Below are 27,056 nucleotides of genomic sequence, written 5' to 3' on the forward strand. Positions count from 1 at the left end.
TGATCTAAGAAAAGCTAGCTGTCCATCTGGTCATACATTATAACTAAGGATTTTTATTGGCCTCAACCTTTCTGACCTGAAGTTGCTCAAGAGATTTGTGCTGAAACCATGCTGTCTGCTGTTTGAGGTACAGTGTCAGAACAGAACCTCTTTTGGAAGTTATCCAAAGATTTCTGGCGAAATTAAGTTGGATAAATTAAGTTTTTAGGACCTAAAAATGAACCTTAGATGTGATATCTTTAGAATTTCTGATTCCAGATAAGTCAGATAAAACTCTTAGAAAATCAGTAATTTTGGTATGTTCATTCAGCTTTGAAGAAATCAGTCATAGGAAACATAAATTTTGGAAGCAATTCATTTAATCCAGTAATTAAAAAATGTTCTGGTCGTATATCTCAGAAATTGAAAGGCCATGATTTTATGAACCTCATTTTTAGAAACCTTCACCTTGGTATGGAAAAGCATTTCAAAATAACACTTATTTGAAACCCAAAATCTACCATTTTATATAGAATCTATTCTAGGCCCAACCATTTCCCCAGGCTCATCGTGTTCTGGGTCCCATCAGTTTTCAAGCATAACAGTTTTGACACCTTCCTGTTTCCAACTGCAACTCAACACTAAACTGTAAACCAGTTGCTAACCTGATCTATAGTGCATTACAAGGAAAGGCAAGTGTCAGTTCATAGACGAATTAGCCATTCCAGCTGAGTTATCCCAAAATGTAGCAGCTTAATAGACACACAACTGATTGCTTTCAGAGTTTTACAACTTTTACTGTAAGAGAATAGCACATGTCAAAGTTACTTTCTTCCTGCTGCTTTCCATGAAGAAGCTTCTCCCTGTTTTGGGTTAGTCACTCACCCAACATCAGCTCCTATTCCATGTCAGAAAACACAGCTTCTCCACTTCAGAGAACAGAGAAAGCTTCAAAAAAACGGTGTTTCAGTTTCACAGGCCAGCTCTGGTGGCAACTTCTGAGCTTGTGTCTAAAGCAGATGTATGAAAACACCATAATAAAGAGAATATTATTCTTTCAATGAAAACAATGAAGTACCTAATTAGCAAGTTAACAAGTTATGCTAGGATTTATAACATATCTCTGTTTGCTGATATAAACAGGTTGGCTGTGCCCTCTCTCACAGTGTGAAGTGGTGATATGAGGCCCAGTGTTACAGATGACTAAATTTTCCTGAGCAGAGCATCCAGCAATATGCCAGTGCTGCGGCTTATCTCACATTGCCTGACTAAAGCCACCAGGCCCTGGCATACTAGGTATCCCTGAGCCCAAGTTCCTGTCAGCATCATGTTCAGGCTTAGCAGACACTGCCATCTGCATTCAGAAACGTGTCAGAGGAGGCAGGCTGGAAGGAAATCTGGTAGGAGAAGCTTCGTGTTAGAGCATTTGCTAAAGAATCATGAGATCCAGGCCCAGTGTCCTCAGGAGAACCAACCCTGCAGGCATGCTCTCTTTTGACTTTCCCAGAATTCCGGGGACTTAGAAAAGGTCATTTTATCCTCACAATCTCTTAACTGAGCTCCCAAACTGATGAGTTGAAAAGCAGAACAAAACCTTTTCGCATATGCACACCTCTCTTATAACCACTGAACACACAAAAGCAAAGGTTTCTGAATTCAGCCGGATGCGAGACTGAGCTAAATAGTGTAAGCTGCTTTTGCCTTTTGTATCTAGAATCTTTCATTCTCCCCTTGTCTCAGCTCTGGTCTCATTTCCTCTGTTTCCCTCCTTCTCACTCTGTGTTATTTTTATTTGTTTCACTCTCCCAGGTATAATTTCCGAGGCTTCCGCTGGCTCCAGGCTATGATCTTTGCCATAGAAGAAATAAACAGTAGCCCAAATCTCCTTCCCAACATGACCTTGGGATACAGGATATTTGATACTTGCAATACAGTCTCTAAAGCCCTTGAGGCCACTCTGAGTTTTGTGGCTCAGAACAAGATAGACTCCTTGAACCTGGACGAATTCTGCAACTGCTCAGAACATATCCCTTCCACCATTGCAGTCGTGGGGGCGACCGGCTCTGGGGTCTCCACCGCCGTGGCCAATCTGCTGGGACTCTTTTACATACCTCAGGTATGCTTTCACTTGTCTTGCTTAGATTACACATGTGGCCTGCCTCTCTGCTCTGCAGTGCTACCAGGTGTATGGCACAGCTGGGGATATTGCTGTTTGGAGAGGGGTGCATTGCAGAACAAGGATGGAGAACTGCACTGCTGCTAATGTGCTCTGTCTCTGTTTCAAACATAAGAAGGTTTGGAAATGGAGAGGCCCTAACTGTATACAGTAACTGAATACATCCTTGGAGGGTTAAGGGGTAAGATAATGATGGGAAGCACTGTCTTTCAGAGTGGGACAATGGTTTATCTAACAGAAAACAGTCTTATTTCCCTCCAAATGTGCTGCGTCACATCAAAATGAATACTTTTATTAGTAAAAGATACAAGCCTTCGGTCTCATACTTGTCGGATACATATTTGGACCAGTACAGGCATATTCAGAGGCTGTGCCAGGTTCTCTGTTCCACTCTCTGCCACCCACAAGGGCTCAAGCAAAGTTCAGCCTCCATGGCTTGTTTGATCTTTGCCACTTCACATAGACCCTCAAGGAGAGGGGCAATACAAAATATGTCTTTTTCTTATGGTAGAAATCTGTAATCCCCCAAAAAAAGATTACCAGGCAGCCAGTAACAACATCCAGCCAACAGCAATATTGTAGTCTAGGAGGAAGGTAGAGTTTTAGCCTAGGGGGAGGGTAGAGGATGAGCCGTTTAGCCTGTGACCACGGGTAATTTAGACAAGTCGTTGTCAGTTGCCAACTATGACAGCTTAGTTGTGATGTTGTTTCACTGTGGTCAATCTCTAGTTACACCCACCTTGCACAGAGCTTGGTAAGGCAGACCTCATTCGTTGCCAGACACTCTTACCTCTGTCAGTATCTCTGATTATTCAAGTAGGTGATCTGCAAAGTTGTTGTTTCTGCTGATCAGGTGCTGTGAAGGGTTATTCTGGGCTGACCTGCCTTTCTTTGACTTAGGGCCTCCAAAACAAGATTTGTGATAGTATGTGTATATGTCCCAGCTTGTTCCTGGGTCATCTGTATGGCAGAGTAGTTGTGCCAGCTGCTGTGCCATAGCATCCTTCTTGCTGTTCGCTGAATCTGCTGGGACCAGGGACAGTATCCACAGTCCCATGCTTTTGTTTGACGAAGCTGTTGCTCTGCCAAGACCCTAAGCAAAATAAGAGGTTGGCATATTATAGCCTAATGTTGCTGCTGTTGATTTTAGATTTCCACGCTGAAGACAACTTCTGGAAAGTGCTTGGCTTTATGCATTTTGGTGTTGCCTTGTATAGCCTAATATTTCTTGTTCCCCTTCTAAAATGAGTGCAGGTGCCAGAGCTTAGAGAAGGCCTTGTGACAAGATTGCATCATGCTGTTCTCTCTCTCTGCCCTGAGAGAATATATCATTATTTCAGCCAGGGCTCTAATTCCCACCTATATCACAAATGAAGAAGGAAGAATTCTTGCCTGCCTGGTGCACTGTAATATATCCTGTCTACTTAATGTTCTTATTAGCCTGATTCCCTTGCAGGAATCTGAAGAAATGGACGTTGGGTGTCTGAGCAGGAAAGAATGGTTTAAGCTATGACTAACATCTGCTGTCTAGATATTGCCCAGAGCAGCATTGGAAGGTGGTGTGTAATAAACACTGTGGTGGCATTTTAAGGCATACTGTTAATTTACACGTCACATTACCAGGTTAACAAGAGCTACTGAGAAGGGTCGGTGGGTTTGACTGTACCTAATAGATGTTTGCAGTTCTCAGAGTTTTTCTTTGAACAGGGAATGATGTTTATGCTATAAGGAAGTAGCCTTTATCTAGTGGTTACAGAAATGGGTAGAGGTCAGTAGGTTCAGTTCTCAATGTGGAATGAAATTTCAGACAGGTGGCTGGAGTCTGACAACAGAAAGCAGGCTTTTAAACTGGGAGTTGTTGGGCAGCATTAGATTATGCATTATCAGTGCCATTTATAGCAAGCCATTAGCAAATCCATGCTTAATAAACCCTACATTTCAGTATAAGTTGGAAGTATATTTTACAATTAACCTAAGGCTCATTACTCATCCTGTTGACATAGAAACTGAAAATGTTATGGCTTCTGTTCTATTTCTTAGTATCTTACTTCAGTGTACCCTATTAAATTGCCAGTGGTTAAGAATGAGGGGACTCATTAAAGATAGGCTTTTCCACATTTAAAAGAGATGCCAGGACATTTGCTGAAGCTCCCAAACCAATGGGCACTGCTAACGTCTAAACAGGGAAGCCACTGTGACATTGTCTAAGGTCACCTCCCTTGGAGAATCCAGGCCTCGCTCTTGCACACAAATATCCCTGGAGAGGAAATTCATCTCTTACAGCATCTGCAGGATTGGAGTACCTTGTCTGTACCTTCTGGCACGAGGTTGCAGGAGATGAGAGTAGTTCTGGGTAGGAGCCTGTCCAGGGGAGAGCATAGCTCTGTGAAACGACAGTATGTTCCTGTGGCCCTTGAAACTGCACTAGGAAACCTCCTTCTTTTCTTTCTTCTTGCAGAAGCACTAAATGCCAGAGTTTAAGGAAGAGATAAGGTTTTATGTAAATTTCCACTTTGTACAAAATGAACTGTTTATAGAAGATTTTTCAAAGTGAGAGGCAGTCCTAAAGAGTTCAGATACCAATCTCAAAATGCAAAGATAAGTGAGATTTAAAACTTCTTCATATCTTTAAACTATTCTCTTTTGGGTTTTATTGTTTCCCTACTTACAGAAAATTCAAATTATATCTTAAAAGCATATGGCACTTGTTCTGATTAGGAAAAAGAAAACATTTCTTGATAGATTTAGTAAAGGAAATAAAATCCCATTTTGATGGCAAAACATGGTGGCTCATCGAGTGAGGAACGTCTACTGGCTTCTTTGCTGATTATGTCCGGCAATCAGGAAATCGTGCTAAGGTAACGACTAGCATTACCTTAACACTCCCCAGGGTCAAGGCCACTGATGCACATCACATCCTTCCTCCAGCTGGCAGAGGTTGTAAATAACAGGCCTATGTTTCCTGATGGAGCCTGTTTAAGGATGGGGACAGAGGTGACAGGAGAGTCAGTGCCACCCATGGCTCACCTCCTTGCCATTCCCCCAGGCTAGTGTCAGTGTCACACTCCCTCTGACCCTTGGCCTTACTGGAGGGCACACACTTGCTCCATCCGCTCGGGTCTGAGCAGCTGCTCCTCCATGTGTGTCTCTGTAGGACACCCAGAGTTACAAGTACATACAGTCTCTCAGAGTGGATTGTGTGCAACCACAAGCCAAGAGAACATGGCTGACCATGTGGTGCCAGCCCTCCCTTCCTCCCATCTGAGGCTGTTTAGGTTGATAGTTAATCTAGGTAAATGTTGGCATTTTATTCCCAGGCAGTTCACTTCATGGTCTGTTTTGCTTGTCTGCTGTGCTCTTGCAGGTCAGCTATGCCTCATCCAGTCGTCTTTTGAGCAATAAGAACCAGTTTAAGTCCTTCCTCCGCACAATCCCCAATGACGAGCATCAGGCCACCGCGATGGCAGACATCATCGAGTACTTCCGCTGGAACTGGGTGGGGACAATTGCAGCTGATGATGATTATGGACGACCAGGGATTGAAAAGTTTCGGGAGGAGGCAGAGGAGAGAGACATCTGCATTGATTTTAGTGAGCTCATCTCACAGTATTCGGACGAAGAGGAGATCCAGCAGGTGGTGGAGGTCATCCAGAACTCCACAGCAAGAGTAATTGTTGTTTTCTCCAGTGGCCCGGACCTGGAACCGCTCATCAAAGAGATAGTCAGGCGAAACATCACCGGCAAGATCTGGCTGGCGAGTGAGGCCTGGGCCAGCTCTTCCCTGATAGCCATGCCAGAGTTCTTCCGTGTCATTGGCAGCACCATTGGGTTTGCACTGAAGGCAGGACAGATCCCAGGCTTTCGTGAGTTCCTGCAGAAGGTGCATCCCAAGAAATCCACCAACAATGGCTTTGCCAAGGAGTTTTGGGAGGAGACATTTAACTGCTATCTCCCCGATGGGTCCAAAAATTCTCCAGCTTCAGCTTCGTTCCACAAGGCCCATGAAGAGGGCTTGGGCACTGGAAACAGTACAACTGCCTTTCGACCTCCATGCACAGGGGATGAGAACATCACCAGTGTGGAGACACCATACATGGACTACACACACTTGCGGATATCCTATAATGTGTATTTGGCAGTATATTCTATTGCCCATGCTTTGCAGGATATATACACCTGTACCCCTGGGAAAGGACTCTTCACTAACGGATCCTGTGCAGACATTAAGAAGGTTGAGGCATGGCAGGTAAGTCCTTTGTTGCTGTTAAGGCATACCTGTGCAAGATACTCATAGAAAAAAAAAAATACAAGCTGTCCTGGAGCATCTCCATGCTGCCTGGGGAGAGGTGCCTTTCACAATCCTGGGTCTTGGACAAACAGTCAGGCTCCTGGGATTTAGCATATCACTGCAGGCAACCACCTTGCAGTGAAAGTAATTTGTGTAAGGTTTGCCTGCAGTGGAAGGGGTTTAAACTAAGTTAAATTTTCTTGTATTTGCTACAGGCCAAAAGTGCACACACAGACAATTACCACAGCCTGGCTGACACAATGTAATTTGATCATATATTGAGCCCTTACATAAACAAGAGGGTCTGGAGAGAACACATAAACAAGGAAAACAGTTTTTAAAGTTCATTGTCTTTGGCAAGCTCTACAGGTTTTGCAATCCCACAGCAATTTTCCATACAGGCCATATTTTTTTTCCACAATTTTCAGCTTATATAGGATCAAACTAAAGCAGATTGAATAATGAAGAAAAATAATGTGTGTCCATTGGGCAAATAGTAGATAAATAATAGATAGCAATGGTATTTGTGAACTGATAAAACGATACTAACAACACATTCACTAATTCAGTTGAAAAATTCTGCTCACTGGTTTATGGATAATATTGTGGCATTCTGGTCTTCTGATCCTTTATTAATACTCTATACCCTATCATGTATTTGACTGTGCTATCTAATGCACTATTCATTGTGTGTTTTGAATATCCACTACCTTCTGAAATAGAAGGATTAGACTTAAGCCTAACAAATGAAGATATGCCAAATATGCAGCAAATTAGTTGCCCAGTTCTGGTCATGACATAAAACTTGGATCCCAAACATATCTGAAACCAGAAGAACACTAATGAATGAAAAGAGGATCACAGCCATGTTTGCATACGTAATTCCCTCTGTCTGGGATAGACTAACCAAAATAGAGGCTGCCCATGCCACAAACTTTGCAGATATTGGGTCAGCATTCGCATTTGTGAACTGCAGTTTGGTTCCTGTCAAGTCTCGGTCAATACATAAATATCAGTCAAAACCAAGTAAAAGATTTTCTTGGCAGTTTTGAAAACTGCACTCTTTAGCTCTAGGTACTTAATTTGGGTCTGCCAAAGACATTTTACTCAGAGTTAATAAGTGCAGGATTTGGCCCTGGTGTAGGGGAATTCTCCAATTGCTGGCTCTGAGGTTTCTGTCCTTCAATGCTGTTTTGCTCTTCAGGAGCATATTGGCAGAATTGGGCAAGTCATAGACAGATTTATCTTTCACTTGTATTGGTAAAAGTGTTTCAGAATAAATATATTTTTAATTCATTCCCTCATGCTTTGTCACCTTGGAAAGAAAAAAGAGCGGGATATTCACACTATATTGTAGTAATGTGATTGTCGATGATTCCAAAATAGAGAAGAATGTCTTTTTATTTTTCTTGTCTGGTACTGAAGGATAGCTATATCAAAATGTAAAGCACCCTGATCCAGGCTTCCTGCCTTAGAGCACCAAGAAAGGGGGGAGGGGGGGGAATGTGACTGGCTAGGAATAGCAGGTGCTACAAGGGAGCAGTGCGTATTTGAAATGACCACCATTATGTGGCGTTGGCCATCAAGCATATTTGATTTGTGCATTTTTTCACTTCATTTCAACATCAAACTTACAAATAGCAGGTAAATGCCAAATCTGTGTGCACACCTACTTCACATCAGGCATCGCGGCTCATTACCTTCAGGAAGTTTTCCTTAGCCACGGGAGTAATGGGTTCACCTCACAAACCTGCATCCTCCAGCATCTCCAGAGAACGCTTTTCTGAACAACCAGAATCTAAGACTGAAGGAAACCTTACTGCAGAAATTAACTTCCGTCACGACAGTTCTTCTGTGTCTGCTCCCTTTTCTCACAATCAGTTCAAGGGTTTCTTAGTAGAAAGCAATCTGAGGGTGTAAGGAAGCCTCCCTGCCAGACACTGGAGGTAGCAGCCACTAAGTGTCTGAAGTCACTGACCAGGTGGTGTGTGTGACAGACAAGGCAATCCCTGTGAACTTGTGGCTCCATTATCCTCAATTCCTTTCCATGGTTGTCTTTGCCAGCAGGATCAGTGGCTGGTGAGGATAAATGGTGTGTTCTGCCTTGTAATTTCGTATAGTATGAATTTGTTTCTTTTCAGTGGTATTATCCCACTAACTCATAAGAGTTATTATTTTTTCATTGTCTGCTAGTATATTATGCACTCAGAATACAAACCTTTTGGAGGAACTGTTATATATATTTTGTTCAGGGTGTTTGTGTGGATTTGTGTATAGAAATAACATTTTTGCCTCAGTGATCAGTTCATTTGAACTGGATAGCATGAAGCCTGGCACAGAACTACTGTGAGCCAGCTAGATACGCATTCCCATTCACTGGTGGACTGTAATTTTTTAGAAGAGTGTATTGAGTAGAGCTAATTCTGTTTGTTTCGCTGGTTCATGGACTTGCTTTCCCCAAACACAGGCTCTCCCATAAGCTATAGAAGAACAGTATGGCAAGGGTACAACATGAGCTCAGGCCTCCTGCACTGAAGCTTCTTCCCTACCTCTTTGTCCTGTTTCTCAGTAACAGCTCCAATAGTCCTTGTTTTCTTAACACCTTCTTTGATAGAACAGCCCACATTTTTGAACAAAGAGCTGATGGGTCTCTCTTTCTGTCTCACAGTAAAATCATTGTGATTCAATAGGGCTCTTGAGTAGGCTCTTGAGAAGGCTCCTGAGAAAGCAAAAGTGTGCAGTCACAGGGTCATGGAGCAGAGCATCCTTAGATGGACTCAGAATATTTTCAAGTTGTGGTTACACTGGCATCTGTAAGCTTTGGCAGGTTCATGAATAAAAAATTAGATAGCTCTTCTAGTCACCAAGGCAAAGATGTACATGCTGAAAAATGTACTGTCCAAATGGTTAGAAGGTAAAGGACACACTCAAGTAAATTATTCTATGCCTAGAAATCTGATTGACCTCAGACTTAGTGAAAAACTGCCTTCTGCTGTTCCACCAAAGTAAAAAAAAATAAATAATAAAAAAAAATAAAAATTAATGTGAATTTGCTTCAACTAGGATCAGCTGAAGTCTTTTATTACAGGACTGTGCACCTCCCAGCCAACAGTTCCTTCCTCTGTGCTGGTGACACCCATTATGAAGAGGTAAAAATGGACTGGTGCCTTCTCCAACTTTGCATTTATGTATGTCTGGCTGTGTGTCAATTGATTCTGCAAGGCTTTAAAGAAGTGAGTGTTTCCTTAGATGATATACGTCTCTACAGGCTTTTGAACCTAAGCACTTATCTAATCAATTTTGTGTCTGTGGAACTAGCCAGTTGGACAATTAAAATGGTGTACTGAAAACAACTGCTTTGTGGTATAGAGAGCAAGACAATTTCAAGACAGGTATTAACTGAGGCTGATATGAAACTTAGTCGTTCAGGAAGAATTGCTATGAAGATAGAGGCAGTTTCAGATCCTGTTGGGACTTTGAATAGACTGACTATAAAGAAGTTGTTACTGGAAAGTGACAGCAAATGGGTGCAGTGAGCCTCATATATTGATTAGATCTCTGCACAGATGGGTAAAGATGGCATTAAACACCTCCCAGAAGAGACATTTTAATCAGATTTTGATTATGCAAGATATTATATGTGGATTATGCTACCTAAAAACACTGAGCTTGTAGGATAACTATTGGCTCTACTAATAGCTTTAATAATTGGACAAATCACAATATACTACTTAGAACTAAATTTAGACTTAAATTAATAAAAAGAACACTATTTTAGGCTCTTAGATATTTTACCATAACAGTTACTGTGCAATATGTTGACATCCCAAGAGCATTAAAGCATCATTTACTCAGTCAGGATTTCTGATGATAGATTCTTCACCATTAGTAAACACAGTTCCCTGGGCCTATGTGTGCAATGGGTTAGTTCATATTGTGTTTGTTAAAAGTGGAAAACAAAGCAACTATGTCATCGGGTATAGACTAGGTGTCCACACTGGTTCTTTCATATGGTGGCTCTTGCTACAGATAGAAGCGTATAGAGTACACTACAGAGCACCATCCAATAGCACTGACAATGAGCTCTCCCTGTACATGTGCTGCTGCTTTTGTCTGTACAGAGACAAAACCTTAATAGGAACCTCAAAAATGTTAAAATAGAGCCACTTGCTAAATGACTGTGCAGTTTATAATCCTTCGTATAATAAACCATGTAAATGTATATCACATTCAGGAGAGTAATCTTGATCCATCTAAAGCATGCTTTACATTAGATGTAAAGCCTGGGTATTTCACTTATGAAGGGCTGTGTTTGCCAGCATACTTGTGTGGAACAAGATTTATTATCCCCAGCAGATGTGCTACCTATCAGAGCTTTTTCTTTATTAGTATGGTCTATGGCAGGTCACAGCTCCTGTCACAGATCGTGTCTTATTTCTAGTTTGAATTTTTAGCTAGCCTTTAGTTCCACTGGTCTCTACTTGGCCTTGCTTTATTAGATTTTACAGTCCATCATATCTTTCAATGAGGTGTTTATGCATATTGATCAAATGATTCCTCAGTCTTATCTTGGTAATTTAAACAGAGTGAATTTAGGTCCTAAGATACTCTTTCTGGTTTATTTCTGTATCTTGTCCAGTTACTCATCCTTTTTGACACATTTTCAGTATTGCTATAACAGCCTCAGCACAGCCAGACAGTGGAAATGGAAAAAATAAATAAATAAAAATAAAAAGTCCCACATTTACATACACTTATTACTTCTTCATTTATACATGTACAAGTCACATTAGCCTTCCTTACCATGGTGGAAAGGCTGCAATGAATTGCCTGTAATGCTTTACAGGATGTGGTACCCTTTCTGTGCCTGTGGCTGGAATTTCTAATGCCTTGATATGTAAGTCTGAATTTCACTGCACTAAACCCCAATGTGAGAGAGCAACCTAGGGGGAATGATTTGTCTTTGTTGTTATTTACTGTTACATTAAACCATTTGTTTTCTGCAAGTTCTCCCAGCAGCACTTCTGTGTTTGCTGCCAGAGTACTGAAGGACATATTGGATAACACTGAGTTGTTTACTGAGCCTCGAGGATGCTATGAACGGATGGTTTGCTTTTAGAAATCTGTTGGTAAACCTTGATCCATGGAAGGATGCTTTACATTAAATGTAAAGCCTAGGTATTTCAATTCCAAAGGGATGTGTTTGACAACCAAACTTGTATTAACAAGATCCATATTTCTCAAAGCCTTATTGACTGGTAGCAATTATGTGTCTATCCTGTAATTTTGTATTAATTGATCCTCAACCTCTAACTCTTGTTTTCCCATTGTTTTTCTTGGGATTGAGGTCAGGTTAACCAATCTGGTTACAGAGGACATCCCTCTGCTGTTTATGCTATTGTCTTCCCTTGGCCCCTGTTGCAAGTCCATCAGAGGCTGACTCTGGAGTGTCCCTGTGAGCAGTGATGCATGTCCTACATGGACTGACACAGAGGAAAACTTCAGACACCCTCTTGGCCGTGCATTATACTTGCATGTATACTAGTAATGTGGGTTGTGATTGCTGTGGAGTAATATTAGGTAGCATACTGACTTTGTCATTCAAGTCATTTTTATGTGGCATTTTTATGTGTATATTGTAATCCAGCTGTATTAGCACTCTTCTTATTGCTAGTAGAATGCTGTGAAGAACTGTCTGGTTCTGTCAGTCTTTTAGATCCAATTTAAATTGCTCAGGCTGTTCTCTAATCTCTTTTTAAGGACCTTCCACTTCCATTAATGTCATATTATGGCTTCAAAGCAAGTGCCCTTGGGATAAGAACATCCTGTGTGTTTTTCTTTCTGATAGCAAGTGCAATAACACATCACTCATTCTGCTTTCCTGCTCCTTCACCATCCTCTTTATCTGTCTCTTTCAACCTTGCGTCATGAGGGTCTGGCATACATGACACCCTCTTCATTTTAATACATTCAAGAAATTTCTTAATACACTGAATGACTTTTTTTTCCTATTTGTTCTCCAGGGGTTTGTATATGAGTTCTACTTTCCATTAGTATAATACTTGTGTTTCACAGTCTTGTTTGAATGATCTGTGTTGAAGCAACACTTTTAGGGCATGCCATAATAAACAGTGTTCTTTGAGCTTTATTTGTATGATGAGGACAGTGACATATCATTACCACCTAATTAATGAGCTTTTGTTTTAATGAACACAGACAAAACCTCTGAACTGATACTGGATTTATCATGTATGCAGATCAGGCACAGTCATTCCATCATTTCCTCTAGATTTTCGGTGGATTTTCTCTGTTCTGTTGGCTACAGAGATCTCCATTATGACTGGCCTACACTTGTACATTACTGAGTCAGGTGACTAGTCAGAAAACAGCTTGATTTTTTGTATCCTTATATTCCAGGTCTAGGGATTCCCCATGGACATGATTTCTTCCTTTTGCTGACATGATTTTTGTCCTAAGTAATAGCAACTACATTAATTCCCACAGTATTTGTAAGGAGGGGAAAGTTGCTCTCATTACAGGCATTTTTCTCCAGAAGTATAGGATCACAGACTTCCAGATGCATATTTAAATCCTACAGGCACTCCTCTTCGTTGGTGGATCAGATGAAGTCTTCTTGGGATGGCACTGAACTGGGACCAAGGCTACCTCAGATGCCTTAGCTGCTGAAGTTACTTGTAGGAAGGACTCTTTTGGACTCTACAGAACTAATCGTACAATATCATGCTGTGGGCTATACAAATACCGAGTTACCATCATACAGCTGGATTTTCATTAAATCAGAAAGAGGTAAAAATGTCAGAGTTAAAGCACTTACCTTAGAATTAACCTAAGATTATTCTGAAATAGTGTTAAAACACATTGCTATTTTCACCTCCATTCTCCCCTAGAGTTAATCAAATTCACTAACTTCAGTTAAATACAAGTTAGTTGCAACAACATTATCCAAATAAACATTTTGAAAGATTCAAAATGAAGTGAGTCTTTTTCCCATTAAAAAGTAATTACAATTAAAAATAGAACTGTGATTTGAAGGTCACATTTTTAAGTCTGACTTTAAAAAATACATTGCACTGAATTTCAATTGACTGGATTTCACATGCTGTTTTCCTACATAAACCTTTGAAAACTCCGTGGTTGAGAAGTAATGCAGAGGATGTTGCCACTCTGTTTATTTGCTCTTGTATTACATGCATTCAATCAAAGCTAAGCAAATGAAAATTTTCCTGCTACACTTTCCAGCAAAATCATCATCCTTTGTCATAGCATCCTTAAATGATGTGTTATTCACTACCAGCTTTGAATTAGCTCAGTACCAGCATTCTATGGACACGTGCTCATAGAATGGAAAAAAAAAAAAAACAATTTCACAAATGCACAAATGCAATATACTGTACAGCTGTTCTGCACATGGCCAGCATTAGTTTTTGAGGAACTTCAGGAAACAAAATATCCTGGGCCCATGCTTACTATGTCCTGTGCCCTCCTAACTGATAGTTATATCATCTGAAAAAACAGCCAGGCGATGGCTGTAAGGTCATACTCTATGATCATTTCTTGATTCCTTTGGGAACCTCTGTGACTCAGCAGATAGTTCTTTCTGAAGCATAGAATCACAGAGTCATAGAATGGTTTGGGTTGGAAGGGACCTTAAAGACCACCCACTTCCAACCCCCCTGCCATAGGCAGGGACACCTCCTGCTAGAACAGGTTGCCCAAAGCCTAATCCAACCTGGCCTTGAACACCTCTGGGGATGGGGCATCCACAGCTTCTCTGGGCAACCTGTTCCAGTGTCTCACCACCTGTATGGTGAAGAATTTATTCCTAATGTCTAATCTAAATCTCCCTTCTTTTAGCTTAAAACTGTTACCCCTTATGCTATCCCTACATTCCCCAATAAGGAGTCCTTTCTTGTCATTTTAAAGCCAATTTCATATTGGCATTCAGGCATCATCAAACACCAGCAAATACTTAATGGGATTTTCTGAAGTATCTCAGTTGCCTGACTTGTGCAGTCACTATTGTGGAATCTTTCAGGCTTCTGTTTTTGAGTTTTTTCTGGTCATCCTTGTAAACATAATACCTTAGTAAATTTCACCCTAAATCAGATTGGCCCTATTTTATATCACGTCTCATTTTGAAACATATGTCTTTAATATGTTTGGTCTAAGTGACCTGTTCCACTGCTGTTACTTCTGTCACCTCTCACTATCAACAAAGCATCAAAGCTCCTACAGCTTTGAATCAGCAAAGCAATGTCCTTTGATTGTTAGCTACAAAAACACATAAGCTAACCCATCAAGCCCAGTTACAGACAATCCAAACAGTCCTTGCTGTAAGAAACTCTAGGCTTCCTCAGTTTCCAAGCAGACTGAATGCTCACAGCATAGCACAAGATACAGAGAACACCAAGAACCTTCCACTGAGCAGTAAGTGAGGTGTTTACAACACACTCCATCAAAGCTGCTTTCTCTCCCAATTTCATGACAGCCTAATGTCCTGTACTCATCTGAATCCCTGAATAAAGTCAGCTGGCTTTGCAGCAGTCTCTGCTTCTGTATGAATGTAAATCACCTCTTTCCTACAAATCACTACGTGTCATAAACTTCCTCTGCCTCCTCCCTCGAGTTAAATAATTCTGCACTTTAATTTCTCATCAAATGGAAGTCAAACTGGCTGTCTAAGAGTTATCATCACCACCTCTGGACTGCTCTAATCTTCTTTTAATTTTATTCTTCTTTTCTGATCAAGCGACTAGAACTAAATGCATTTTCCAGGGAAAACTGTATTATCAATGTACATATTGACACCATATTCTCAGTATTATTTTCTTTCTCAGTCTATCCTAATATTTTGTTTGCTTTTTCAACTACGTAATACAAAGCGTTTTACTGAGCTGCCTACAGTAATTAACGGGTCTTTGTCTTATGTGGTTACAATTAATTTAGCTTCCAATAAGAATCACGAATAGCTTAAATTCTTACTTTAATATATGGCACATTGCATTTTTCATATACATTTAGTATTCAGTCACACTGTCTGCTGACCTACCTAGCTTTATGAGGATGTCATTCAGCTCTCATCGAAGCATAACAACTTTGAATGATTTTGAGCTATTCTCAGCCTTTGTACAGCTGGTCCTGAATCTTGAACCGAATGCTTTCTTTCATGTTTTTTTGAGCCTCTGGCAGATTTAGCATTTTACCAGAGCTGGGATGTCCACCCTAGGCTGCCTGAATTACTTTGCAGTATTGTCAGTGAGTCTCTGACTATCAGTATTCCCTCCCTTCTACTCTGACACCAGCCGTTTGCCCAGAGATAAACTCCTTTTGTTAATCTGTGGTGCTGGCAACCTAACACTTTCCATCCTAGAGCACAGCCTAGCCTTTGTACGGTAGGTGATGAGCAGTCTTCATTATTTTAGCACGAGGTGCCCAGTATCCCACCTACAGACCATATACTCCTTGTGCATGGGGCTGAGAATGCGTAACATAAAGACATCCCAGGATCTTTTCCAACAGAATGACCAACTGGTCCTGCACAAAAAACAGACAGAACAAGATGGTCTAAAATAGAGAAAGCAGCAGGAGTTATACATTGGGATACACAATAAAAATTAGAGCTTTGCTAGCATGTAGATAAAGATAGATACATAGACAGAAGGGAAGGAATGGAGGAAAGAAAAAACCCTACTGCTGCAGGGAACATTTCCTTTATGGCATTTTATGAGTTGCTTTTTCAGAAGTACCATGCACATATTTCCTCCTGGTACTTTCTAATTGGAAACCAAATCCTGTATGCCATGACCACTGGGCTAATATGACAGCTGAAGTCTCAAGAATTTATGCCTGTTACAGGGTTATGAAAACATCTCCTCTATGTGCTTTATTAGAAACATGAAACAAGAGAGAAGAATGGACCCTCATCAAATCAAAATGAATGAGAGAATTCATCATTTTCAGTAAAGTCACCAGCTTTTCTTCTTCATATTGAACAATGAAGTGGAATTGTTTGCTGCTCTGAGTATGGGCAGGCACCCTACCAAAACAAAGAGAAAAATACTTAGTACCCATCAGTCCAGAAGTGGTTTGCTGGCCTGGTTATAGCTAGATAGGCAGAAATAAAACTCACTGTTAGAAAACATCTGATAACTGTCAAGGCAAGATTCCTTGTGACTGCATGCTAGGAGAATCGTTTGTCTTTTATGGGGACAGAAACCTGCAGCATACTAGGGTTCAGTTTCCTTGCAGGACTGCTTGACTTAGTGAGGAAATATATTCACAAGAAACAGCAGAAGGATTCCAAGGATATTACATTCTTGGTGGTATATGCACAGCAGTTAAGGACCTGTCACAGTCGAAGCAGAGTAAACAACAACCCGCAGCAGATCTGGACATTGGCATTTATTTAAGAATGAACAAAACTAGAGCTTTTAACCTACCTGGTTTCTCACACACTTCTTCACTTTCCCCACTGCATTGCATTCACAAAGTCTCACCTTCCCTTCCCAGCAGGAATGTTGTTGATGGTCTGTCAAGGTGGGATAGGAAGTCATCATTCCAAGCTGTGCAGCTGCTCACAGTTACGTCTTGGGCATTAGTGACCAAGGTCCCTGGGTATACCCCAGCAGTCATGTCTGCACATTTGCATCCCTAGGATTCTTCCCCACTTTCAGAATTTTCCTCCAGATGGGATCTTCACCTTCTTTCTAGCCTGAACCCCGGGTTTTGCATGCAATCAGCCTCCTAACTGATGGTTCTGTCTCATGTCTCATTACTATTTGGAGGATTCAGGAAATGCCACTTTTGTTTAATCCAGCTGTTATCAAAATGTACAACCAGTCCATACTGCTTGCAGCTAGCAAGTAGCAGGCTTGTACTCGACAGTGTAAAATGCCTGACAGCATTTTCCTTTTTTTTTTTTTTTTTTTTTTTTTTTGCCTGCCACTGGCTCTAACTAGTGGGACAGAATAAGTATCTACTGCAGATCAAGGAAAGGAGGAAAGGTGGAGAAATTCTAAGGGAAGTTGGCAAGGCAAAACAATTGTATTAAGTTTTGTGGTGCGGTCAACACGCTGCATGGAAGGGATGCCTTCCAGAGGGACCTAGACAGGTTGAGAGGTGGGCCTGTGCAAACCTCATGAGGCCAAATGCAAGGTCCTGCGTCTGGGTCCGGGCAATCCCAAACACAAATACAGGCTGGGTGGAGAATGAATTAAAACAGCCCTGAGGAGAAGGACCTGGGGGTGTTGGTTGATGAGAAGCTCAACTTGAGCTGTCTTACAGCCCAGAAAGCCAGCTGTATCCTGGGCTGCATCAAAAGAAGCGTGGCCAGCAGGTTGAGGGAGGTGATTCTCCCCCTCTGCTCTGCTCTCACGAGACCCCACCTGGAGTACTGTGTTCAGCTCTGGGGCCCCCAGCACAAGAAGGACATGGAAGTGTTAGAATGAGTCCAGAGGAGAGCCACAAAGATGATCGAGGGTCTGGAGCACCGCTCCTACAAAGACAGGCTGAGGGAGTTGGGGTTGTTCAGCCTGGAGAAGAGAAGGCTCCAGGGAGACCTTAAGGCTGTGTTTGGATAAGGGAGATCCTCTTTGTAGTGACAGCTCAGGCTTCTAGGTGGCTTCTGATGTTTGTCACCAAGTTCATTCCTGGCTAAACTGTTGCTTGAAAGACAGTGAGCAGAGGAAAAAAATAAATGGTTGGTTCTGACTAATCACAAATGATATCTTCAAGATTGAACGGGTCCTTGGGTGGACTCCTCAGTTCTGGCTGAGTAATAATCAAAGAAGCAAATGGAGTGTTAAGAATGGTCATACTGGAAAAGGGGCAGAGAGGAAAACAGTGTGCTGGGGCCACCTTATTAAGTCTTAGTGTGTCTCACTTCAATCATGTGCAGGTCTCAGAATGGATGAAGTAGACTGGGAAAGTTTGGAGAAGGGTCAATGGAGCAGCTTCTGTATAACAAGCAGCAAAGTCAGATAGGGCTCATCAGCCTTGGAAAGAAATAGCTGAAGAGAGATCTGACAAAGGCTTGTAAAATCCTGAGACATATGGAAAAGGTGATTTGCAAATGACAATTCTTTGCCTCTTCCAACATAAGCACAAAGTGCATCAAAAGAGATCAGCATCTGCTCTGTTCCAACAAGCAAGTAGTTTTTGTCATAAAATGTAGATCTCTTTGCTAGGAGGTTGTGGATGTGAAAAGCTTGCACAGGTGCAGAACACAGATATGCATCATGGAAAAATAATCCACTATGGGTTGGTTATCAAGTACAAATAGCTTTGGCCCAGGAAGTCACTGAGCTGCAAAATGTGTGAGTATTCTGGGGAAGTATCATGTCCCCTTTGACTCTTGCCTAGGCATTTGCTGTTTGGCTACTGTCAAACAGGTCCTGGGGAGATGGGCTGCTAGTCTGACCTACTACAACTATATATGTGTTATGTCTTTATGCTCCTTCCAGTGGAAATAACATTACTCAGAATATCCAGTCTGGATAAAGTACGGGAGGCAACATGGCTGGGAATGGCCTTACCATGGGAATGGCCTTACCTGGCTAGGAATGGCCTTATCAGGAGTAATAGGAAGGTGGACTAGAAGGCACCTTACAAGTCCTTTCTGATAACAGGTGTTTTAATTAAAAGACATTGTAATTCAGACAGAAGAAAGGGGGAAGAAATTACAGAAAGAAACATCTGAAGTCAGCAGCTTGTGGAACAGGCTCCCACCAGCTGCTGAAGGTGTACTCAAGCTATGAGGTCAACTCTTTTTTTTGTAAACTCTTGGTTCCAGGATACTATACATACACCCGTGATACATGCTGCTGCCCTCACTGAAGCAGGGTCTTTTAAGTCTTTGTGGATTGAGTCCTGGGTATTTATGTTTCTATGTTTAGTTACAAAACATAGTGACACATTCTTAACTGTAAAGCCCTTAGCTAATCATTAACAGACTGCTGCCTGTAAGAGTGCAGCAGTAATTCTAGGCAAGCGTAGAGTCTACAACTTCCTCTTCTAAAGTTTAGTGCTTATATATATCTTGGATGTTTAAACTGTATTTTCATCCCATAGACATTAAAACTTGTTGTGTGATATACAGGTGACATCCTTGGATTTTATTACTATCTAAAACAGGAACATGTCCTAGCAGTCACTCAGTTACTGGTTCACAAGCTGCCCTTCATAAATTCACACTTGAAGGCAAACTTTGGTATTTGCTGAGAGGGGAAACCTATTTTGTTACTCCCGTTGTCCTGATGTACCTCCTCTGGGGATTTTAAGGAACAGAGTAACTGAGATGAAAGCTATGAAGATAGGCTAAAAAAAAATTATCCAGGGGATCCAGAAGTTTCTCTATCATTTGTCTCGCTGACAGTAAGAACAGTCAGCCTCCTGCCTCTGCAACTGAACAGGACAGGCAGGACTTAAACTGAAGCATCTTAAATACAGCTCTTGCAAGATTGTCCCTTAATGTGTGTAGTAACTTTAATCAAAAGACATGCGTGTTCTGCACCTTCTGCCTATACAGATAAAGTTCAACCCAGCAGTGATACCCACTCAGGGCTAGTGTAGTTCAGCAGTGCTGCAGTACTCTCTGAGACTGTACATTTGATTCTATTATTTTGTTGGAGTGAGGAGAAGGGTGAAATGCAGCTCATCATGACTCAAATCTGGTCTGGATGTCAATACTGGAGGTGTTACCCTGGGGTAGGTGCTAGAACTTGCAGAGGAATGCAGGTTTCCTGCATCATCAGGTGCTTGGGTACTGTCCTTATGGGCAAGGTTCCTGCTAACACATCCAGGATTGCAGCCCCACTGTAAAAAAATAAAAAAAAAGAAGACCAAAGTGAGACGCTGCAGTACAGAGGAGTCCCTCCAGAGGAGGGACAGTGGGGATGAGAAAGACAGAGAAAACTCTTGCCTCCACCACCTAACTCATTATTCAAAGACTAAATAGTGTGTTAATATTTCAGTGTACTTCCATGAACATCACACAAAGCTGAAGTAGTATAGCCAGCCATGTCCTGTGTAGTACTACTCTGATTGTTCCAGACTCTCTCTCAGGTTGGCAATAATATAAGCAGTGAGAGGAGACAAGGGTATCTCTGCAGCTCTTGGGATTTTATTTTGTGATAGGGGGATCCTAAAGGGAAACAGAGAAAAATGAGACAATTTAGCAAAACTGACAGGAATTAATGAAGCGATTCTGTTCCTCTGTCCCCATGTTTCCAAGTGAAAAGGCTTCATCAAAACATTTTTATCTGTTCTATGTCTATGGGGTGAGGAGGTCTCTGCCTGCCCAGACAAATTGATTTAGTTTTGGTTTTTGTTTGTTTGTTCGTTTTGGTTTACATTTTGCCATCCAGGATTGTATGTTTGGGCACCCATAGATAAAAGAGGGAGAACTGGGCTCAAGCTGTTGTAGGTGTTAGAACCAGAGCAGCAGTGGTCTAGGGACAGCTGACATCCAAGCTGCCATTAGTCACAACAGCTTTCCATACATGACTTCTACAGAAAAACTGTATAACTGAGAACCTCAATTAAATGGGGAAAAAAAATCTGATAAATGCATAAACCAGCAACTAATTCTTGAAGAATAGAAAAGTACCTACTATGTGAATGAATTGTCTCACAGTCATTTGTACAGGCTTTCTTCTATGCTGCTGTTTCTTTTGTCTACTTGTCAGGCTATCAGAATCATGAATTTTGCAACTGCAGTTGTTCCTGGTATTAACTGCTCTTGTTCACAGCATGTGACAGCTTAAGGCATGAAAATTACAGGAGTCAACATGTGGGGACAGGCAGAATGTGATTACCTGAATCCATGTGACAAGGGTACAGGAGTCATAAACAGTGCTGTGAACTGCCTAGGCCTGCCATGTGGTGAACGAGTCTGATTTGTTGGATTTTACTCAAGTACATTGGACTTGGAGTTTTTAAATCAAAAGACAAATTTGAATTGTTTCACAAGCATTTATGTTTCTGAGTGATTAATCAGTCAGAGATGAATGATACCAACTGTTTAGGACCCGAGGAAATAGCTTGAAGCTGCAACAGGGGCAGTTCAGGCTGGATATTGGGAAAAGGTTCTTCACTGAGAGGGTGGGGGGGCACTGGAAGAGGCTCCCCCGGGAAGTGGTCACAGCACTGAGCCTGCTGGAGTTCAAGAAGCATTTGGATAGCACTTGGAGACACATGGTCTGATTTTTTATGTGGTCCTTTGGGGACCCAGGAGTTGAACTAGGTGATGCTTGTGGGTCTCTTCCAACTTGGGATATTCTATGATTCTAAGATTGCTTTTATGAAGAGCATAATTTTTTGCAAGAGCAGGGTGAGGGGGATGCCTGGGTGACCAAAACACTTCAGTGGCTGCTGTCACTCTTCTGCCCCTGAAGAAGAGTTGTGGGCTTGGAGAGGTTGTGGGAAGGGACTGAAGAGGAATACCAAAAAGCTGAGATGGGTAACAGCTGGTAAGCAAAGTTGGCTGCCATCCATCCTGTGAGCCACAATACCTTGTGCTGTCTACAAGGTTTGTACAGAGTTTCTGAGTCCATGTGATGTCTATGAATAAAGTCTGCTACTGCTGTAATGAAGTGATTTGTAAGAGATTAAGGACTGTAGTAAAGTGATTATTTCCAGTTTTGTCCCCACAGCAGATGTGTGCTGTGTTAGGGTTGTGACACGGGTGTTCACAGTGTCTCTGTATCTCTCTCTAGGTTCTGAAGCACCTACGCCACCTAAATTTCACCAATAACATGGGGGAGCAAGTGGACTTTGATGAGTTTGGAGACCTAGTAGGGAATTACTCAATAATAAATTGGCATCTCTCTCCGGAGGATGGCTCAGTCGTCTTTGAGGAGGTTGGGCACTACAACGTCTACGCCAAGAAAGGGGAGAGGCTCTTTATCAATGAAAACAAAATCCTGTGGAGCGGATTCTCAAAGGAGGTAAGTGCTTAAATCCTCACAGCAGTATTTAACAAGTTGCTTCAGTATGGAATTTGAACTAACTTTGCATACTCCTCGTATTATTGCTCCATGCCTCATTAAAACACCCATTCATCTTATTGTATACATATTCTCTGCCCCAGTCCTTCACACCCTCAGTACACACTTTTGGAAATAATGGGCTGCTTCTCCCTTCCTATACATTTGACAAGCCTATGCATGAATGCTTTAAATAATGCCTTTTCTCTGGCTCAAACAGTTAGCTTAGGTTTTCGTAATGCTATTTCTACAAAGATGAGAAATTCATTGCCCAAGCCTGGCTGTTGACTAGTTCAAGGTTTCCTGAGCACAGTAGTTTCATCAATGAAAACAGCCATCTCTTCTGCTCCCAGTATCTCTGAATCAAGAATTGGCTCTTCCTGTTCCGAGTTAAGCTGTTTCTGCTGTCTTTACCCTCCATGTTCCAGAGCCTTCCTCATTCCTTTGCCTTGCAAACCAAACAGCACAACTCCTGTTTGTTGTCCTAGGTTAACTTGGACTTGGTGCTCAAATGGTGGAACACACCAGCACCTGGTACCTTTTTTTAATTTACCAGAAGGTGCATGTACAGTCTCAAAAGTACTTGATGCAACCATTGACTTTCATTAGGCCTAGGTCCTTTTCTGCTTAGTTGTAGGTGTAAGACCTTTTTATCATGATTGTATCTTCTCTGGCCTCCAGGGCTGTGTCTCCTCACATGACGGGAATATGATAGTGCAGAGATCTCTAGACAAGAGCTAAGTGTCCAGCCTGGACAGAACAGACAGGTTGGCTCCTGGAGCAGCTACTGAGCAGGCATCTAGCTTGTGGCCTGGGAGGTGACACAGGGAGTGTTAGCTTAAAAATGTTGCCATCAGGCACTGCTGCAACATTTAGATGTGTTAAATTGGCACCTGATGAATGAACAAGGCAATTCGCTCCCAGGTGATTATTCGCTTTGGCTGGCAGACCGAGTAACTCTGTCTGAACTATATTTGCCTTATACCTTTACACCACCAGTTAAGCATTACCTTTGCTCCAGATACACCAGTTTCACTTACAGATTAAATTCAGTGCTCTGCCTGATCAGGATTTGCTAATCAGGCAGAGCACTCTGCTGGCAGAAATACCAAGCCCTGGCTTTTCTAAGCCCAGTTGGAGACTGAGCCTAAACAGCAAGTGGAATTAAAAAACCTGATACTCCTTCTGACTGTTATAAATATCACTGGCACCTCTTCCAACAGTCAGGACACCTTCTTTATTCCTTTCCTTTCCTTTCCTTTCCTTTCCTTTCCTTTCCTTTCCTTTCCTTTCCTTTCCTTTCCTTTCCTTTCCTTTCCTTTCCTTTCCTTTCCTTTCCTTTCCTTTCCTTTCCTTTCCTTTCCTTTCCTTTCCTTTCCTTTCCTTCCCTTTCCTTCCCTTCCCTTCCCTTCCCTTCCCTTCCCTTCCCTTCCCTTCCCTTCCCTTCCCTTCCCTTCCCTTCCCTTCCCTTCCCTTCCCTTCCCTTCCCTTCCCGTCCCTTCCCGTCCCTTCCCTTCCCTTCCCTTCCCTTCCCTTCCCTTCCCTTCCCTTCCCTTCCCTTCCCTTCCCTTCCCTTCCCTTCCCTTCTCTTCCCTTTCTTTTCCTTCTTCTCTTTTCTTCTCTTTTCTTCTCTTTCCCACTTAAACTGAGTAATTATGTTTTCTTGGTCTGCATTCCTCCAACAGTGTAACATTTATCTCTATTCACTGTCCTGTGCAGCTAGATATTGGTGACTTTCATGCCAGGGCAGGTAAATTGTGTGCCAGCAGGAAGAGATCATGATCTTTAGGTCTATTGTAACTATTTTTTTTCAGTTTATAGAATTTGAATTTCTTCAAGATAAAAGGCTCTGCTCAAAAGACTAGCCAGTAGACTACTCATTGAAGACTTCTGGGCTTCTATCTTCCTCAAAAAAAGATCAAACATAATTAATTTTAACATGGGAACAGCAGTATTGGCCAGATTTGCAAAAGAACAAGTTAAAGAGTAGGTAAGATAGACTCATTCTGGCAGAACTTGATGAAATTTCCCACAGAATACTGAAGAAGGCAGCCAAAGCAATCTCAAAAGTACTAGCAATTCATCTTCGAGAAATGTGGAGGACAGGTGATGTCTCAAAGGATTAGGGGAGGGTAATCATAATACCTGCTTCTAAAAGCAGATATTGGAGAGCCAAGGGAATTACACACAATTGAGTTGAGCTTCAGTAACCCAAAAAAAATGATAAAAAATATATTAAACAGTTTATAAACACTTAGAGGATAATAAACTGATAAGAAAAAGGCAACCTGGATTTGTCAAGATGAAATCATGTCAAATGTATTTAATTTTCCTCTTTGGCAGCACAATTAGCTTAGTAGATAATGGAGAAGCAGCACACAGCTTCAGTTGGGGTTTTGATTCAGCCCTGTTCAAACTCATCACTAGCAGCCTAGGGAAGGACAGTCTAGAGTGATCAAGTCCTCTTGGTGGATGCATAGTGTGAAGAAAAACTGACCCAGGGAACAGCTATTAACAATTTGCTGCAGAGAGTGGTTCAAGTGGGGAGCTGCTGGGATTTGCCCTGGATATGCGACTGACCAGTTGATTTTGCAATCCTGATTAAAAGCTTAGAACCACTGTTCCCAAACTGCGCTGCAACTATTTTTCAGAGCAACAGGCAGTGGCAACCACTCTCAGCTGCATGTGAATACCTGAGACAAGAGGCGGGCACCTCCACAAATGAGTTGCCACTACCCAGGGCTTGCTTACCCTGTGGCTGAGGTCTATGCCTGCACACAGGCAATTTCTAGACCAAAATCCATGCTCACTGCCTAAGCATATCCACAGAGGAGCTTCCTGGAGATCAGCAGGTTAGCAGCACTTGGGCCAGGCAATAGGATAAGTGAGGAAGTTAAAGGATTCAGGTAGGTTTTAGATCCTATGGTGAGGAATGGAGAAGGGGATGGAGGCTCATTCCTTTCCACACAGCAGAAAACCTGCAAAAAAACATGAGTGGAGGCTTCCAAGCAGAGCAGCCCTTAGCTACATACAGGTCAGGGCACTCTGCTGGAAGTGGAAAATGTGGGTTTAATTAACATTTCCACATGCCCATGCATGCTCATCTGACCACTCACTGCCAGGGTATGACCATGCCCAGGTGGGCTCATGAACAGGATAAATATTCAGTCAGCAGGTGACACATCTGGTCATTTGCAGCAGCAAAAGCCTGGAAACCTGAGTAACCTTTCTGCTGAAAGTTCTGATGAAAGTGAGATGGGGGCTTTACAAGTCCCCTCCATGGACTTCAACATGGAGAACTTAAGGCGTACTTCTTGTGGAGGTCTCCTTTTCATATTCTCCGTATAACTGCTGATCTGCATCTGTAGATGCTCAGTGTTCTTAAAATGGGGCTTTTCTCTCTTTCATATGAAAGCTCCTCTTGCATAGTTGTGTTACCTTTTTGTTTCTAGGCCAGAGAGGGTCTTCAGGACAGTGGGAGGAAGTGGCTTTCAAGAAACTGTTTTAAGTCCCATAAATCATTAGCAGTTGGTATGAAGTCTATGGGACTGGGGATCAGCAGTCAGAGATCATCATCTCCAAGGCTGACTCAAATTCCTGCCAGGAGACACAGACTGTCTTTTCTTTTAATCACCTAGTGACTGTTTTCTGGCATATGTCTTGTGGGTCACAAACCAGTTCACAGTGCATGCAACACAGTAGAGATTACAGAGCTCTTGCTGATCTTCCCCACCATTCCTTGATGCAATCTTTCAAACAAGTATCACTGCAGAGGGTTGAGGGTAGACTATTATGCAAGGTGCGTCCCTTCAGTGGAAAGAAGAGGGGACTGTCTGAGGCTCTCCATCCAACACTGAATCAAGCAGCAACACCCTTGGAGTAATCCCAAGGTCCTGCTGTGGGAAGGCTGTACATGGGGCACTGCTACCATTAAACTTCTTTGGGCTCTTTTCTTGCAGGTACCTTTCTCTAACTGCAGCAGGGACTGCCTCCCAGGCACCAGAAAGGGCATTATTGAGGGAGAGCCCACCTGCTGCTTTGAGTGCGTGGACTGCCCCGATGGGGAGTACAGTGATGAAACAGGTAATACCCACAGGGTTGCTTTGGGGTTTGCAGTGGACCATATGAGCTCTCTGTGCATCACCCACAGTTCTGTTGAAGTCACTTACCTGCAGTGCTGAGCTGGAGGCTGCTTTGCCAGGGGCCTTCACAGAAAGCCTAGAGGGACATTCTCCTGAGAAGCTTATGGGAGTTGAATCCTGTGGTCCTCAGATCCTGTGTTCTGCTAAGCTGCTTGTCACTCCTGCTCTGAATTAGGAAAACTGAGGCAGAGAAATTGAAAAGGACTTGCACACAGGAAGCCTCTCAGACCATAGGCGAACTCCGCTGCATTGTAGCAATAGCTTTTGTTTCTCCAAAAACCTGGAGGAAAGAGACACTCTCTACCCTAACCCTAAGTACTGTAGTTATCCATCCACCTCCATCTTTTCCTTTTGTTATCAGCTTCTTATTTCATGTTTTACAAAAAAAAAAAGACCATTCCATTCCCGACTTCAAAAGCAGAGAGGTATATTTCCCTTTACAGGGTCACCAACCACAGCTTCTGTTG

At 42.2% G+C, this 27,056-nt stretch overlaps 1 protein-coding gene across 2 annotated transcripts in view; it reads left to right on the plus strand.

Moving 5' to 3' along the window:
• The window catches only part of CASR (calcium sensing receptor), a 74,751-nt gene that overhangs the window by 42,083 nt on the left and 5,612 nt on the right, over positions 1-27,056 (plus strand). Inside the window, exons 2-6 of one of the 2 annotated variants that reach the window (XM_050714209.1) lie at positions 1,789-2,095; positions 5,520-6,401; positions 22,178-22,412; positions 25,669-25,697; positions 26,407-26,530. In XM_050714209.1, the coding sequence (XP_050570166.1) occupies positions 1,789-2,095; positions 5,520-6,401; positions 22,178-22,412; positions 25,669-25,697; positions 26,407-26,530 (1,577 nt within the window). The remainder of the gene's footprint in view (positions 1-1,788; positions 2,096-5,519; positions 6,402-22,177; positions 22,413-25,668; positions 25,698-26,406; positions 26,531-27,056) is intronic. The other variant, XM_035569588.1, reaches the window with a different exon arrangement.

Source organism: Cygnus atratus, chromosome 1, assembly GCF_013377495.2.
Source record: "Cygnus atratus isolate AKBS03 ecotype Queensland, Australia chromosome 1, CAtr_DNAZoo_HiC_assembly, whole genome shotgun sequence".
NCBI classification, from domain to species: Eukaryota; Metazoa; Chordata; class Aves; order Anseriformes; family Anatidae; genus Cygnus; species Cygnus atratus.